This window comes from Trachurus japonicus, chromosome 7, assembly GCF_045865225.1.
Source record: "Trachurus japonicus isolate A0001 chromosome 7, Traja_1.0".
In the NCBI taxonomy this organism is placed as follows: domain Eukaryota; kingdom Metazoa; phylum Chordata; class Actinopteri; order Carangiformes; family Carangidae; genus Trachurus; species Trachurus japonicus.
In genome coordinates, this window is record NC_140913.1 from 26,312,189 (window position 1) to 26,328,249 (window position 16,061).

Genomic DNA, 16,061 nt, shown 5'->3' on the forward strand with positions numbered 1-16,061 from the left:
AACGCTGCCTATACACCGATACGTCAGTGGTAATAATAAAATACTGCAATGTATAATAAGATATCGGGCAGGCACAGGGAAACTTTCATCCAGAACAAGCCCTTTTTGTTGCATTTGGCTGATGATTCTTGTGTGAGTTTGATTGCCTTTGTCAAAAATCCATAACACTGTCAATTTAACTGTGATAGGTTTTGAAAGGCAGACCAAAGACTTGGGGTTTTATTTGTGTTTTGATACAAGTGAAGAGAGCGAAATTAGCCTTGCACTCTTTCAAACACTCGACCACAGTGTTCCTAAACTCCATGGACTATTAGTTTTGGTGAGGAAGCCAATAATGTGTCCATGATTCAACACCACTTCATACAAAAAGATGAAACACACAATCCCTCTCAACTTGTTTTCTCATACACTTGTAATCTTGTGTCCTAAAACGATGAAAATAATCAGTTGCAGGGGGGGAATAAATCAATATCATCCCAGTCCAGTTTATTTTTCTGTTTGGTTGCCAAAAGTAATTTGTTTCACCACATTTGCAGTAAAACGAACAATGGAGAACGATGGAGCACATGTGAGTGAGTCAGGAGAGAGAAGAGTGTGTGTGTGGGGGAGACGGAGAGGGAGGCAGTATTGAAACTTCTTGCATTTTGACAATATCACTAATGCAATTCAGCCCAATTATCAGGATGAGTTGTGTTTTAACAGCTCAGGCAAAAATGCCAGGAAAAATAAACTCATAAATCTGCGAGAATGTATCAAACCTTGATACATCAAAGAGATTTACGATTTAATTATACCATGTAAGAAACTGAGGGAGGAGGCTTGTTCTCAGAGGAGTAGCCTGTTCAAGGTAAGAGGCAAAACAGTAGTGTTTTTAAGTAACTACTTGATACAAGTGTATGTACATGAGCGCTGCGTTCCCCACATACAACAATATAAAAGCCTGACCTATTTCAGGATTTTATGCCCTAGTTTATTTTTTTTTTTCTTTTCGTCAGAAATAGAAACATTAAAAGCGAGAGACATATTTTGCCTCCTGGTTTATCAGGTTCGTCTCCTGATTCCCTGTGTTACTGTAAAAACCATTGTTCAACCAATGTTCACAATTTAAAAAACAAACACACAAAAAACAGTTTCTCATGGTTTCATTTTCTTCATTGTGTGTAGTGTATGTTATTGAGAGAGCATTCACCTCAGGCCTGCAGATAACCTCTGCACCTCCTGTGTAACTTTACTCCAGCTGCATGTTTGCTGTTTGGTCAAGGAAACAGAAAAAACTTTTTTTTTTCACCAGTGCAAATGTATTCTCAGTGATCAACACTCAGAGAAATGCCGTCTTGTGCCTTCGTGTGAATTCTGTCCACTCGCTCCCTCTGACGTATTTTTCGTTTGCGGTCATCCTAAATGGCTGCTGACAAGTTGCACTGTTGCTTGTCAACAGCTCTGAAGTAAGTCAAGTAAGTGGTGCAGCTCTGAAATCCCTCGGCTTCTGGTAAATGACGATGTTCACTGTCTGAACCCTTCCCTGCATGAAACGTATATACCCTAGTAGCAGGCTCAGGAACATTAGACCCCGACACCCTACACATCACACTGGAGAATATTTACAAAAGTCTGCCCTCCTGTTACTGTAATTGCAGAGTCCGACCTGGTTCGCGCTCTAGATGTGGCTGGTTTGCATCCAAAACACACAAACCCACACACATACCAGAGCGTGTGTCTCTCCCCTGTCTTCACAAAAACCATAATGTCAGAAATATTTCTTTGCTCTCTTAATACATGATCATTACAGTTTGGTGAGATGGCTGTCTGACTAAGCGGTTTAGAGGCATGCCCTGACACTGTCTTATCGTCTCGTCTGCCAACTGTCTCTGCTCACACTTTGCAATTATGTGAACCCACAGTGCCATACTCTCAAGCCTGGGTTGGGACGGAGGTATTAACCGGTAGCCTCACCCCCCCGTCCCACCAACACCACCACCCCCTCCCTCTGTCTCTCTCTGTCTCTCTCTGCCCAGTGCTCCTCTGAGTTGAGTGTTCAACTTTTTGAAGGGAAAAAGGCTCAGTCCCTCTCAACACTGCTCGTAAACATCTTTTGTAAACTGCAGGAGATTCGGCAAAAGACAGAAATGCAAAATTATTCAGGTTATCCGGGGGGGAATGTGTCTTAAAAATCACAACACAGGAAAACTTTAGCTTCCAAAAGTTTAAACCAACCAAGACTAGTGGACAATATAAAGTAGCTTGTAAAGGGAGGTCACAGCATGCGTCATGTAACCCAAGACGAACTTTATAGCAACATTTACAGCGTTGGCTTAGTTATTTATTTAAACTCTGTATTTGCATTTACTTGAAAATCCATCCCAGTATATTGATGCATCATGTTCAGCCTGTGGCAACAACAACATCCACTGAACTGTTTTGAGCTGTTGTCTATGAAACGGCTATAAAACATTACATTACATCACAGTAAGCACCTGTTTTCCTTTGATACATAATTCCAAACTACAGTGGAGTTTTTTTTTATTTTATTTGAGGGAAGGAGCTTTAGAAAGTTTCATTATGGCTGCTGCAGGCAGTGCAGTTTTAGATTTAAGTGAAGAGGATTAGGTGTTTCCCCAAAGGGATCCTCGCTGTCTATGAAGAAAAAAAAAGAGATAGTGCAGCTGCATTCCCTCTTTAGTGCCACGTGTGAGCTGCTATCTCCCTGCCAGTATGAAGACTTTGACTCAGCTGAGCCGCCAGCCGGCCATTCGACACAAATGATGAGCTTGTGCCGGTGACCAATTGCGTTACAGCAAGTTAAAGTGATTGTTTCAGGTCACAAAAGGTTTATTTCCTGGTTTGTTTGTTTTTGTGTTTTATTCTGAAGTGTGTCAGGCTGTCTATAAAGCTGGCAAAACTATTACCACAGACATCGGGCCTCTCCGACGTTAAGAAGAGCGAATTTCTCCCGTACTGTTTGCTTCAAATGAAAGTCTCTGTGAAATTTGTCACTGTCTAGAGAAGAGACCTCCGTCATCCTATCTCGACTGACTACCTCCCTCTTTTCAAATCAGTCCAGCCAACACAGAGGCCAGGTAGCTGAAATTGCTTTTTTATCCCCAAAATGCCTGGAAGGTTTTTGTCAAAACCAGTAGGAAAAAAGTGGTGGTTTTGTCTGCATCTGTCTGGAAGTCAAACCTCCACCCTCATGACGGAGGGGAGACAGATGTCCCACAGTGCCGAGGACTTTTGGAGGTCGTAATTCACCTTGACCAAAGAGAAGCAAACATGCACACACTTACATCTCTTTACACACACACACACAGAGAGAACACATTTAAATCTCTATATTTGGCTGTGTTATAATATTTCTGTCTCCTTTCATTATTCACAAACACCTTTTCCATTCCCTCTGTGTTAATCTCACTCAGCTGCTGCATTTATTCCTGTTTTCTGTCTTTATTCCCTCTTCATCCCTCCCCACCACTGAACACCTGAAACCCTGCTGTGCTTCTTATTTCTGTCTCCTGTTGACACCAAAAAGGGGGAATGCTGTATATTATAGTGTGTCTTCTAATTTTTACATCATACCAGCATGCATGTAAGCTGTTTTTCGAGTGGGAGAAAAAAAAAAAAAACTAGGTCAAGACAGCATCTACTGCATATTTTTCCAGGGTTTTTATTTTTTATTTTCTGTCTTGACTGTGAGTGCTTTGCTCCCCTGCAGAGACCTGTGCAGTGAACAATGGCGGCTGCGATAGCACATGTCATGATTCAGTGACAGGAGTCCGCTGCAGCTGTCCCGTTGGCTTCACTCTACAGCCGGACCGCAAGACCTGCAAAGGTAAAGCATCAACGTTCACCGACCGTTCACAAGCAGCGTTCAACCTGTGCATGTCCAGCTGTCGCCAGATTTAACTCCAGGCTCGTGGCGTTGCCAGGCTACCCTGGATCCATATGCACAAATATTACCATCAAGAGTTTACTCTGCTGCCAGCATCCACACTATCAGCCTCGCCAACCTTCCAGTTTGATTTTCACTTTGTAGATAATATTATTATTGTTTCACACCCGCAGGTGCTTACTACAGTGTGTTACCTGCACTCTGTATACTGTGTCCCAGTAGCACCAACTTGATGCTTTGTCAGCAGAATAATTTGGTTTTCTTGACAGTTTTTTTCCACTGCATCACCATCTTCTTCCGTTCTTAATGTTGGCAGCTCATCCTCAACTCAAGCAACCTGTGTGCACTGTAGCAACTTTTCTATACTGTATTACGTCTCATAAAATCAATTCCAAACCATGCTGAGAATTATATTAGGAGAGGAAACAAAGGCACTACTGACTTTCATGGGGTAGCTGACTTTGTAGGAGATTGAGGACAATCTGTTTTCAGACGAGCAGGGGTAGGAATCTGTGTGCTTTCTACAGCTCGTATAATGTCACACTAAAAGCTCAGATGAAAGTGCGTTGGCTTACATTAGTTTGGTTTGAGAGGAGGGAAGAGGAAAACAGATCCTGGCAGCACTGGCACCAGACGACAGCGGCTTGCTGCGGGCCAGACACTTCTGAGGAGCTGAGACAAAGATGGAGCAAGGGAAGGGATTATTTTATTCCATTTCTGATGCATTTATTTCAACCAGATGATGAAGATTCCCGCAAGAGACAGATGCCTCATTTGTGACGATGATTCAGACTTAATTAGATCCGCTGCCAAACCTACCAAGGCAGAGCACCATCAAACACAGGGACCAACACATGATATGCCGACTGGGTATTGGCTACAGGAATAAAAAGTGCACAGTAATCGGAAGGAGATGGACAGTGATGATTTAGAGGTCTTACTGGTAAAAGGCTTTATTATGTGAGAGCTGCAGCACATTACAGTGACACGCAAGCTGATTTTAGCACCAGTTAAGGAAATCCAATAGTCGTTTTATGAAAGTGTCTCATGCCAGCCAAACACATAATCATCCTATTTTGGATTATTCTAATCTGCACCACTGGCGCGACAATCTGACTATCTGTTCTGTTCTTCCCCTCCGTTCACATTTAATAGCTACTCATGAACTTCTGTTAAAGCTGCCAGAGTCAATATATTTATATTAACAATAGAAAACAGAAGTACTGCAACAGCTCAACTTCACGGCTTTGATTAGCTCTCAGTGTTTTTATAATATTGTTTTTTTTTTTGGCAGGAAAAGGTGTAATAAACCTATTTTACTCTCTGCTCTAAGCATTTAGCAGCTAATGGTGCGTGTGGGGACCAAAAACCGAGCTAAAAGCCACATGACTCAAAATTAACGCCAATGTTGCTCTGCAAAAGCAGCTATTACAGGTTTAACTTTTCCTTTTCTCTCCAGTTTTCATTTCGTGTCGTGTTCAGTCTTCTTTGTGACTTTTCTGTTTCCGCAGACATCGACGAGTGCCGCATGAACAACGGCGGGTGCGACCACGTGTGTCGGAACACGGTGGGCAGCTTTGAGTGCAGCTGTAAGAAAGGCTACAAGCTGCTGACCAATGAGCGAACATGTCAAGGTAGGAAGCCCATTGGACGAACCTTTTTCACACTTTTTATAAAGCGACTTTTTCCTGTGGACAAGCACCTGAAAGCACCACCCAGAGCACCTCCTGTTGAGCAGAGCAAAATATAGATTTTAACACACAATGGTAAACCAGTGCATGTCTCTTCTAGTGACGCAAAAATAGGCTTCCCCTCCCCTGGACTGCAGAGAAGCCAAACCAGGCCTCTCCGGCTTGTTTGTCTGTTATATTTGGTGGCAGCCATCACTCAGCAGGAGCTGGGGGGACTAGCTGCAGAACAAATAAAGAGTTTGCCATGGCCGAACACAGGTGTGGGGAATTAAAGCTCCGGCTCTAAAACCTCTGGTTCTTGAAAGCATCAAGCCACTACAGAAACATCTGGTGAAAGAAGAGCAGCCGACTAGAACTGGGGAGCCGAGTTCAGTCTCTCCCCGGGTGGAAAAACAGATGACACGCTATATATTTTTTTTCTTTTATTATTCTCTTTTCTTTATTGATGTGGTCAATCAATATCCAGCCTGTTACACATCAATGTCGTGCGATGGGTTTTGAATCGCTGCACTGAATTACACCACTCTATACACAATACACAAACATCCTATGTGGTCAGTGAAAACATACACTATGTCACTGTGCTTTGCAGCAACTTTTCTTGTCACTTTGAATCTATTTTCGGTCGGGATGCTACTCTCTCATTATTCGGAGCCGAACAATTCAAAGTTCATTTTGCTAAAACAGTGCAGATAAGTGAGAAAATCTGGTCTGTGCATGCGGGAATGTAAGTCACGGCCTGTTTTCTTTGGCACTACGTCTTCCATGTGGTGTTTGGGTGCACGGGGGGGGGGGGGGCAACTGTGGAACAGTGTTGTCCTTTTGGTGTTGTGTGTTTTGTCTGGAGAGAAAGGCCGTGATAAAGCTCACCTTCCCTTTGAGTGAGGTGCTGCCAGGCTCACACACTCCACTCACCACTGAGTCACCGGTCTGCTCCTTATCCTCTTTCTCTCATTCCTGTCATTTTTCTCACCCATGGAGTGAGAGATGGGCACAATAAGAGCAGAACGCCTCTCAGTAGAGGTTAATCTTTACCCTTTAATGAAAACTCCTCTGATTGATGCCGCTGCGTTTTTAACGGCTGATGTTAGTATGCAAATCTGTAATTAAGGTGGTGATCCAGGGATTTAGTGTTTCACTTTCATGAACTTTGGGAGATTCACAAGAGACAGACACTAAAAATGTTCAATATTAAAGCAGCAGAGGCTCTGATATCCTGACATTTAATCCATACGTGAGGCAAACTCGGGAACCGGCATTTCCCATAATGCAACGATGAATCAGGAACCAACGAAGCAAGATAACAGGGATACACTGATCTTTTTTCTTTTTTAAAAAAAAAAAACTGGACATCTATAAGCGAGATCTGCCAGTCCATAGCTGATCAATGGGCATAAGCCTCCCGTTATACTAAAGGTCAACATCATGAGTCACTAAAACATAAACATTCAATGAAAATGCACCCGCTTTTTATTTTTAAAAAAAAAAATTCTGGTTGCATTGTAAATCTCTGAAATGTACAAGATCTGCAAAAGAATAGTTATAATTTAATTTACCTTTAATTTAAATTGAAGATCAATCTATATTCATCTATTTTAATTCTTATAATGTATGCATGAAGAAGGCCTTACATCTGTGTTTCTTCCTCTCTATCTTCTGTACCTGATCATGTTGTGTTGCTTGTGAACTCGCTGTGCCCACGCTCCTGAACGCATCAGCGAGTGAGACGAGCAGGTGACAGCTGGATCTTGTCTGCCTTGGAAAATGGTGACGTCTGATCGACATTTATTTAGAGTGTCCGTCCCGAGATATAACCACACACACACACACACACACACACACACATACGCGCGTCTTTACAAACTACTAGATAAGCTCAGCTGTCTGAATCCTGGAGCTGGAACCAACAACGTCTCTCTTTTATTCACACTGTCACCTGAACACCGAATGCTGTTCTGACCCGACACCCTGAGGTGATCGGTGCCATTCCTATAAAGACAATCTCACACTGTTTGTGCTGAAATGCAAAAATGTTAAAGTTTGTACGGCCGCTTTTATGCAATCCTCACTGACTGGTAAATAACCAAGAATTTCTCCAAGCCCTGTTCAATATAACCCTGTGACTTCAGTATGACATTATCCAAGTTATTTTCTCGGTGCTGCTGCAGAGCCTCAGATGATGTTACTGTATATATCTGTTTTCACAGCCTGATTCTCATGTGTGAAAAATCCTAAATTTCTAAGACGTACCTGTGTTTTTCAGAGGATTTATATAAACAATACAAAGAACACCGAGGCCATCCTGCATTTCACTGGGGTAGCAAAAATCCAGAGCGGGGCGACCCAGGAGATTAAGTGCACCTGCATTAACTGCACCACCACCACCACCACCACCATCAGCGTACAGTAGTTTTATTAATAATAGGTGCTGGTGGTTTTTAGTTTGACACTTTTAGTGAGACGTTTGCTGTCTCTGCGAGGTGTTGAGATTTGTAAACTGAACTCTGGGTTTATCTTGGTTTAAACAGTCATGGTGTTTCCCTGCTGTCAGTGGACCATGGCCCATGAGTCAGGATGGGACTTGTCTGCTGAGCCCCTGTCAGCATTCCTCCACCCTCAACACCCTCCAAAGTCTCCTTCATCTCCTTCTCACTCCTAATCCACATGAGGGCACTCAGGGAGAGATGTGGATCAGACCTCATGTTTTCTCTCCAGAGGGAACATCTCTTATCTGTTCTGTATAAACAACAGTGGCCTTTTCTTAATTTAAGTCAAACCCATCAACCCCAGTTAACCCTAACCCATTTACCTCCCTAGAATTTTATTTTGGGAGGAGATTGAAGCGATGAGAGAAAAGAGATTAAATAATTGATGGAAACTCTTGATTTTTGATTTCCATCTTAGTCTCTCTGTCTTTAGACGGAGCTGGGCAGCAATACGACTGCTCTCACTTAATCTTTCCATGGTCCCCAGCACGTACTTCACCTCATGATGCAGTCTCTGTGCCCACTGCATACTTCACCTTAGATGCTTGGTAAATAAGGGTTGTAGGAGTCCCAGATGGCTTCACACATCCACTCTGTAGTGTGGCGCAACAGAAAACGATATAATGATAAGTTGCAGATCGACTTCTGGCGTCTTTTGGGGGGGTAAACTCGGTCACCACGCCTAATTCCCAGAGGTTTTTTTTTAAACTTTAAAATGCTCCCTGCGTAGTTTATACTTAATGCGCCTGAAACAATCACTTTCACACACACAATGCCTCGTCTCCGCCTTGTGCCAGTTCAGGCTGCGCTCTACTGCTGCAGTGGATCTCAAATAGCAAAGAGTTTTAAAAGTTTAAAGCCTTTTTTGCGGTCGCTTTTTTTGACCTCTCACTCTGGAATGGGTGTATCAGGTTCAGAAAAGTTGAAACAGTATTTGATTTGTAAAATGTCCAACCTAAATTGTGTTTATTTTTTGTAAGACAGGCTCAATTTGTCCAGATGATTTGTCGAGTTCATTGAATGCACCAATGAAACAATCCTTCAAACATCAAACCTGTGGCTCTCCTCCAGAGCTTTTGTGCTTCTCTGTAAACCGATCACTTAATAAGCTTTTAATCTCGGCACTTTTTTTTCCTCCCCCGTCTGTTTTTGGTGTTTTGCCAAGAATTAACCTCAATGACTGTTTCTACTGATCTGCAAAGAGTTCAGCTCCCACTGTCTGTGAAAGGATTACTCCTGGTGTGAATATGTGCATGCAAGATTTGCGCAGACATTTATCAGTCTGTCTTCTTGGTTTTCTTCAAGGTAACCCATTATTTGACTGAACTCCTGTAATTGCTGTGAAATACCTGTGTCATCTGTTTGATGGTGGCTGGCGCTGCCTCATAACCCAGAGGAGCTTCAGCTGTAGTGGATGAAAGCATGATATTCCTGGGAAAATCCTCCGAACCTTTTTTTCCCCCTCAAAATTAGCCAATTAGACATCTAGCATAGTTGTAGCACATCTCCATTTTCTCCCAGCATGCGTTGCCTGGGCTTGACACAGATTATTGCTGACATTAAAGGAAACTTTGATCGCAATAAAACCAAATGTCATTCATATCCTGTAGTTTCATGTATCAATGGACTTTGAGCCTCTGCCATTTGAGTAACTTATACAGTACAGATGCACATAAGGAGGAACAGAGAAGCTCAGTGAGATAAGACAAGCTGCTGCCACGTAGGATGGAGCTGTTGCAATGTGGATTTCCAGGTGTGATGACGAGGCTGACAGAAGGAGCAGGGACTGAACACATATTCTTCTTTATCTGCATTCATACTGTGACATATTTATCTCAATTATTTTTTCAATTTTTTCTCACTGTATGGTAAGAATTATAGAGTAGGAAGTCAGATCGGGGGCTTTCCAATCTTCCCTGGGTCCATTATATTGTGGTTAAGAAAGGGACAGGGAAAGCGATTGGCAGATTGTGTGTAGGAGAGTTTCCTCTGACTCCTGCTGTGGCCACTTATTATTTCAAAAAATACCTTGAAAAGTCAATTTCACTGCATCGAAATGGGAAACTGCATGACTCCAGGAGGTCAATGACTATACCAGGCACCGAATGGAAGATGTTGTCTTTTCAGGAGACGCTTTTGTTGTTGTTGTTGTTGTTGTTGTTGTTGTTGTTGTTGTGGTGGTGGTGGTGGTGGTGGTGGTGGTGACATGTGATTTGACCCATTGCAATTCATGACAATGAATGCAACACAAAAATGAAAACAGGAAAATATGCCATGACAACGGCTTTTTTTTTTTGAAAATTGAAAAATCTTTTTTTTCCCCTTTTTCTTCTGTCATTTGTTGAACAGTTTGAGAGGTTTCTAACCACATGTCTTTCTGTCTCTCACAGACATCGACGAATGCTCTTTTGACCGAGCCTGTGACCACTTCTGTGTCAACTCTGCCGGCAGTTTCCAGTGTCTCTGTCACAAAGGCTACGTCCTCTACGGCCTGGCACACTGCGGAGGTGAGACAACCGCCCCCTCCCCCTCCCCTCTCCATCACTCTTCTTCCTCCTTCTCTGCAGCCCACAACTCTTTGCTAACCCTCCATTAGTCATGTCATGCATGATGTTGTATGTTTTGCAGGAAAAGCACAAGTGCACTAGAAACAGATTACTAAAGTTAATTTGAATTTTAATTGACAGCTTGTATAAAGCGCTGCACTAGTGAAGAAACAGATACATTCAAAGAAAAAGCATCATTAAGTGTCTTAGTGAAGTGTTGGGCCACCATGTGCTGCCAGAACAGCATCGCTGTGTCTTGGCATTCGTTCTTCAAGTCTCTGGAGCTGCTCTGCAGCATGAACATTGATGATGATGATGATGATGAGGGTGATGGTGGAGAGGTGCTATGTAATCCAATCTCCCAGAAGTGTTTTAAAATTTAGATTTTTTTATTTATTTTATGTACTCACACAAATAAAACATTACAAGTAGGTTGTATGCAGTATTTTATTTAAGGAGAGAGCGTGCTGATGAAGTAAACCTGACCTCATCAAATTACATAAGAAAGAAAGAAAGAAAGAAAGAAAGAAAGAAAGAAAGAAAGAAAGAAAGAAAGAAAGAAAGAAAGAAAGAAAGAAAGAAAGAAAGAGTAGTCTAATATTAAACGGCTTGCCAAGACATTTCCGAGGAGAATGAGTCAGGATAACTTTGACTAAGTGTTTAACATTGGCATTTGTGACTTTGAATGAAATGTCTCAGCCACTGTGTTGAGACATTTACCGTACTTATTATTGCTTTAATACATTTTACCCCCTCAGGGTGAATTTTAATAACTCACTTTACTTTTTTTTCTCCTCTAGCTCCAGCAGGTCAATCGCTCCTGAGTCTTTTGGTTTATGTCCAAAACTCAGGACATTGCCATCAGCCTCAGCTGTGTTTATAGGCTATTTTACCATTAACATCCATTATCATTCTTATAATATTATTATCATTATGAAAGTGGATATTGAGTGATTCTTTGAAAAGCTATTTCAATTCTGACATCAGAGACTGAACAGTGACCTGTTCAGTTCAAGAAACTAACAACTCAACCATTATATTTCACCCAGTCAGTGCTGTTGTCAGTTGTTGTCTTCGACTCGGAGGAGTATCTGCATGCATCTGCATTCTTGGATGAAAACTAGAGATGTAACCAAATGCTCGCTCTGATGGATTACATATCTCATGCCCGTTTTAAGTCTCCGCAAGTGGATTTTCAAATGCACTGAAATGAGCTGGAACAGGTGGCTGCCCCGAAGGCAGGAAATCAATCTGAGAACTTACGCTACACTTGGCAGTAATGTAAAGTGTAGGCGATTTGTGTTGTGGTTAATGGACTAAAACATGAAAACCCACAGCGATGGCCCTTCAAGGTGCACTATGACCATGTCCATCAAACATTAGCAGGTACCTACTGTACTCTGGCCCGGAACAAATAGCAGAAACAGACTTTTGGTGTCAGGGGGAGATGTGTGGGGGCGCGTCAGATCTGCCTGGCAGGCAGCGAGAGGCCCGCCAGAGAGCACATCAGGATGTTGCGGCAGCCCTTTGATGGAGTGTGTATCACCAGTTAGGATCTGCTGCTGTCTCCAGCACCTCAGGGCCTCACAGTAGTTGTGGGAGACAGCGAGAGACAGCGTATGCACTTGAAATACATAGCTCTGCTGCAGTGATTTGTTCAGTGTTTTTTTTTTTTTTTGGTTTGGTCTGTAGTTTGACAGGTTTATTGATCAGGAATGTTGCAACAGAATGTAGAATCAGGAATGTGGCTCCGATTAGACGGCGGTAAAGAGCACATGTATGGGATGTTTCCTGTCTGTGTCATTACTGTCGCACTGTAATAAAAAAAAAAAGGTAACAGCACCTTTTAAACCCTTGTAAGGTCATATAGGATCTGTTCTACAGTAGGTAGCTGTATTAGCTGTCAGCTCAGGGAATAAAAGCACCAGAATTGGATTTATGAGGCTTTTACTCACATGGTGGACTGTGATCTGGCCGCTGCCGCCGCTGCTGCCGCCTCACGGAGCTGCTGAGAGGAGGAGATGGTCAGGCGTTAAAAAGATTCTCTATACCATTGTTGAAAGAGCCGGTGATGAATGATTTCCCCACGCTTTTCATCGGCGCTGTCGGAAATGTTAGATAACCCTGGAGATGAATGGCTCTCCCCCCGTTGCACTTTCCTCACTCCTGGCCATATCCAAGGTTACGTTGTTCCCCGTGTGGTTTATCAGCCAAAATATAGCTGTCAAACAAGCCAGAGAGCTGTGTTCAGTGTTTAACAATAGACTCACCCTAAACAAACCCAATTAGGTCAGTGACCCGCTGTCAAGCATTGTGCCGAGGCCTGTCAACATTCCTCCCAAGTGAGAGTATACCCAGCCATTCTCCCTCTCAGCTAACAAAACAATCTGCACATTTCTTGCTTATCTGGTAAGAAAATAGACTCAGAGCAGTCGCAACTAAATACTTTGTAAGTATTTTTGAATTTACGTCACATGATCCGGCCAGAAGTGACCTCCAGCAGGATTGTTATTCCTTTGGCACTGTCTGCATAGAGACCTAAGAGAGAGAGAGAGGCAGAAGTCAGATGCAACAGAGTTAAAGTTGATATAAACGGTTAAAGTTAAACTAAAATTGTAAAAAATAAAGAGGAAACATTTCCACTTTGGGCTGGACGTTGCAGATATTGTTGAGTAAGTGAACACAATTGATAAGAATTTAAAGATGGCAGCATTTCCCCGAACTCCTCCCACCCACCCTGAAATTCCTCTCCATGACACAAAGCAAATTGTTGAGTCTAAATGTCAAATTGTCTCTTTTTTTTCTCTTCTGTTGTTTCCTTTTCTTTCTTGGCTCTTCTCTTGCTCTGTTCCTGTAAAGAGAATAGATAAAAAGGAAAAAAAAGTGCTTTGAGACCAGGAGAAAGGTCAGAATCCATCTCCTCGGCTCAGTTTTGAAGTAGGAGATGCACGAATAAGTTAAAACAACAGTTGCTGGCAGACGAGCTCCACTTGCATCAGATATTCATTAGAGTTCTTTGTCCTTTAAATTGTGTGCTTTGATGCAGAGGATAAGCAGCAGCAGCAGCGCGTCTCGTCTCACACAACATTTCCAAGCAGCTCCGGCAAGTCAGCGACAGAGCGCTGCTGTTGTGTTGATGAAGTCATCATCTTCTTGCGGGAGTGCAGAGGCGCGCAGACTGTTTTTATTCAGGGTGAATAATTGAATGAGACAAGGAAGAGCATCTCATATCAGCAGGCCAGATCATCAATCACTGTCATTATCTCTGCTGCTGCCTCGTCCCCGGCGTCTCTGCCACTTGTCCGCGGCCTGGCGCATCCACGGTCCCCGCCGCTCACTAAAACTAATTCAGTGTCTGGCGTCGATGGCAGCCAGCCCTGGCCTGCATCTGGATCCCGGATGCTTTTTAGCGGTTTCGAGCTCAGCATGTGTTTGAAAAGGTGATTATAATTTATTGCTCACCACAAAGGCTCCCTCACCGAAGAGCGGAGAAGTTTTGACCGTGAAATCGAATGTGGCGACATCAAAACGAGGAATCACTTCTGTTTACACGCAAACACATTAATCTTCCCCAAATGTGACTCGTTGACAGGATGAATTGAACTGACCTCACAGGAACTCCTCACTCATTCACAGCTGGTGCTCTTTCTCAATCAGTCTGTTTCTCTTTTATGTTATTCGACAAAAATGAACTCCAGATTGTTTCTTGGACAAAGCGTTTTCTCTGGGTTTCTGATGTCATCTTTGCATGTGCGCTAAATGTGTATGTGAAAACGTGTCTGTGTGTGTGTATGTGTGTTAACAGATATTGATGAATGCAGTATAAATCGTGGGGGCTGTAAATTTGGATGCATCAACAGTCTGGGCAGCTACGAGTGTACCTGTCCACCAGGATTCAAGCTGCACTGGAACAGGAAAGACTGTATTGGTATGTAGCAGCACTGCCCCCCTGTGGCGGACACACTGAATCACACCCTCAGTCTCTTTATACCGGTGTGTTTTTCTGCCTCTTTATCAGCTTTTTTCATCAACACTGCTTGATTCAATCACTTTGTTTTCCCCCCTCAGAGCTTGTGAGATGTCCTCCTGGACTGATCGCACCTAAAGCCACTCTGACCTGCAGCAAGACGGGCAAGAAAGAGAGCTGCTCTCTTACCTGTGCATCTAAAGCTCACTATCTGGCAGGTACGTCCCTCCCAGTGAGAGTCAAATCGTCGTAAAATACCACACAGCAGACCGATTTTACAAACTTATTTTCTTTATTTGTGATCTCTTCTGCAGAGTCTGACAACAGCTACTCAGTCAGCTGTGGCATCCCCATCCTCAGAGGAAAGTCTCCTTCCAGGCTCAACTCCAGCAGCAGTCAGGGCTGCATAGGTTCGCTGCCCTCCAGACTCTTATCAACAATCTGTCAGCTCGTTCGTGTGTGTGTGTGTGTGTCGGCTGTGATTGCTGCTGTTGTGATGTGTCACTGTGCCTCTACCCACTGTTGCTGTGTTTGTGTGTAGAGACTTTGGCCCCTCCAGTGAAGCAGACGGCTTCGTTCAAGATCAAAAACGCCAAATGTCACCTTCACCCGAAATTGACGGGCAGGACGGAGGACAGGGGACGGATGCTGGGACCGGGTCAGTGGCTCTTTGTGTTTTGTTGTTTTTTGTTTGAGATTGCTTCTGTGTGCTGTTATCTATGATTTTAGAGCTGAAACAGGTGATTGACAACTTTTCCTCAAGATATTGTATTTGGTTGATTATTAATTTAGCATTTTTCAAACTTATTCTGACATTTTTTGGACAAGACAATTAGTTGATCAATAAAGAAAATACTCAGGAGATGAATCAATGATAAAAACAATCATTAGTTGCAGTTAGTCCTACAGTCCATGAACTTATAGACTAACTCTCAAACCTTATTATAGTTTGTAACAGTATCACCTCACAGACTGTGTGATATCATGTGTGCAGGAGGGGGGCAGCCCTGCAGCAACTGCCTCGTAACATTTGTCAACCTCAAATGTGACTCCTCCAAGAAAGCCAAAGGCCGACGCGCTCGTAACCCTTCCAACAAAGAGGTAACACGCATAACTCTGGAGCTGGAAGCCGAGGTCAAACCTGGAGACACCACAGGTCAGAACTGCCAACAGATTTACTGCCTGTCTTAAACCTTTTTAAGACTTTTTCCAATCTGCAACAGATTCTCTAAAAATGTTGTCTTTATTTATTCACCCATAACCAGGCAGTTGCAATCTGAGCTGCCTGAGACAGCGCATGGAGAAGCAGGTGAAGACGTACATCAAGGCTCTGAAGAAGTCCATCAACCAGGAGCGCTTCCTGATCCGAGTGGCCGGTCTGGAGTACGAGGTGGCGCAGAAACTCCCCCAGGCTGCTCCCATTCAGGAGAACTGTGGGCCGGGCTGGGAGAGGGACAGCGGGCGATGTGGTAAGAGCAGAGAGCA

At 43.2% G+C, this 16,061-nt stretch overlaps 1 protein-coding gene across 3 annotated transcripts in view; it reads left to right on the forward strand.

Moving 5' to 3' along the window:
• Window positions 1-16,061, forward strand: part of scube3 (signal peptide, CUB domain, EGF-like 3) — a 77,409-nt gene that overhangs the window by 52,784 nt on the left and 8,564 nt on the right. For all 3 annotated transcript variants that reach the window (XM_085782506.1, XM_085782505.1, XM_085782504.1), the window contains 9 exons: window positions 3,710-3,826; window positions 5,398-5,520; window positions 10,454-10,570; window positions 14,415-14,537; window positions 14,678-14,794; window positions 14,891-14,986; window positions 15,118-15,234; window positions 15,571-15,732; window positions 15,842-16,045. In XM_085782506.1, the coding sequence (XP_085638632.1) occupies window positions 3,710-3,826; window positions 5,398-5,520; window positions 10,454-10,570; window positions 14,415-14,537; window positions 14,678-14,794; window positions 14,891-14,986; window positions 15,118-15,234; window positions 15,571-15,732; window positions 15,842-16,045 (1,176 nt within the window). The remainder of the gene's footprint in view (window positions 1-3,709; window positions 3,827-5,397; window positions 5,521-10,453; window positions 10,571-14,414; window positions 14,538-14,677; window positions 14,795-14,890; window positions 14,987-15,117; window positions 15,235-15,570; window positions 15,733-15,841; window positions 16,046-16,061) is intronic.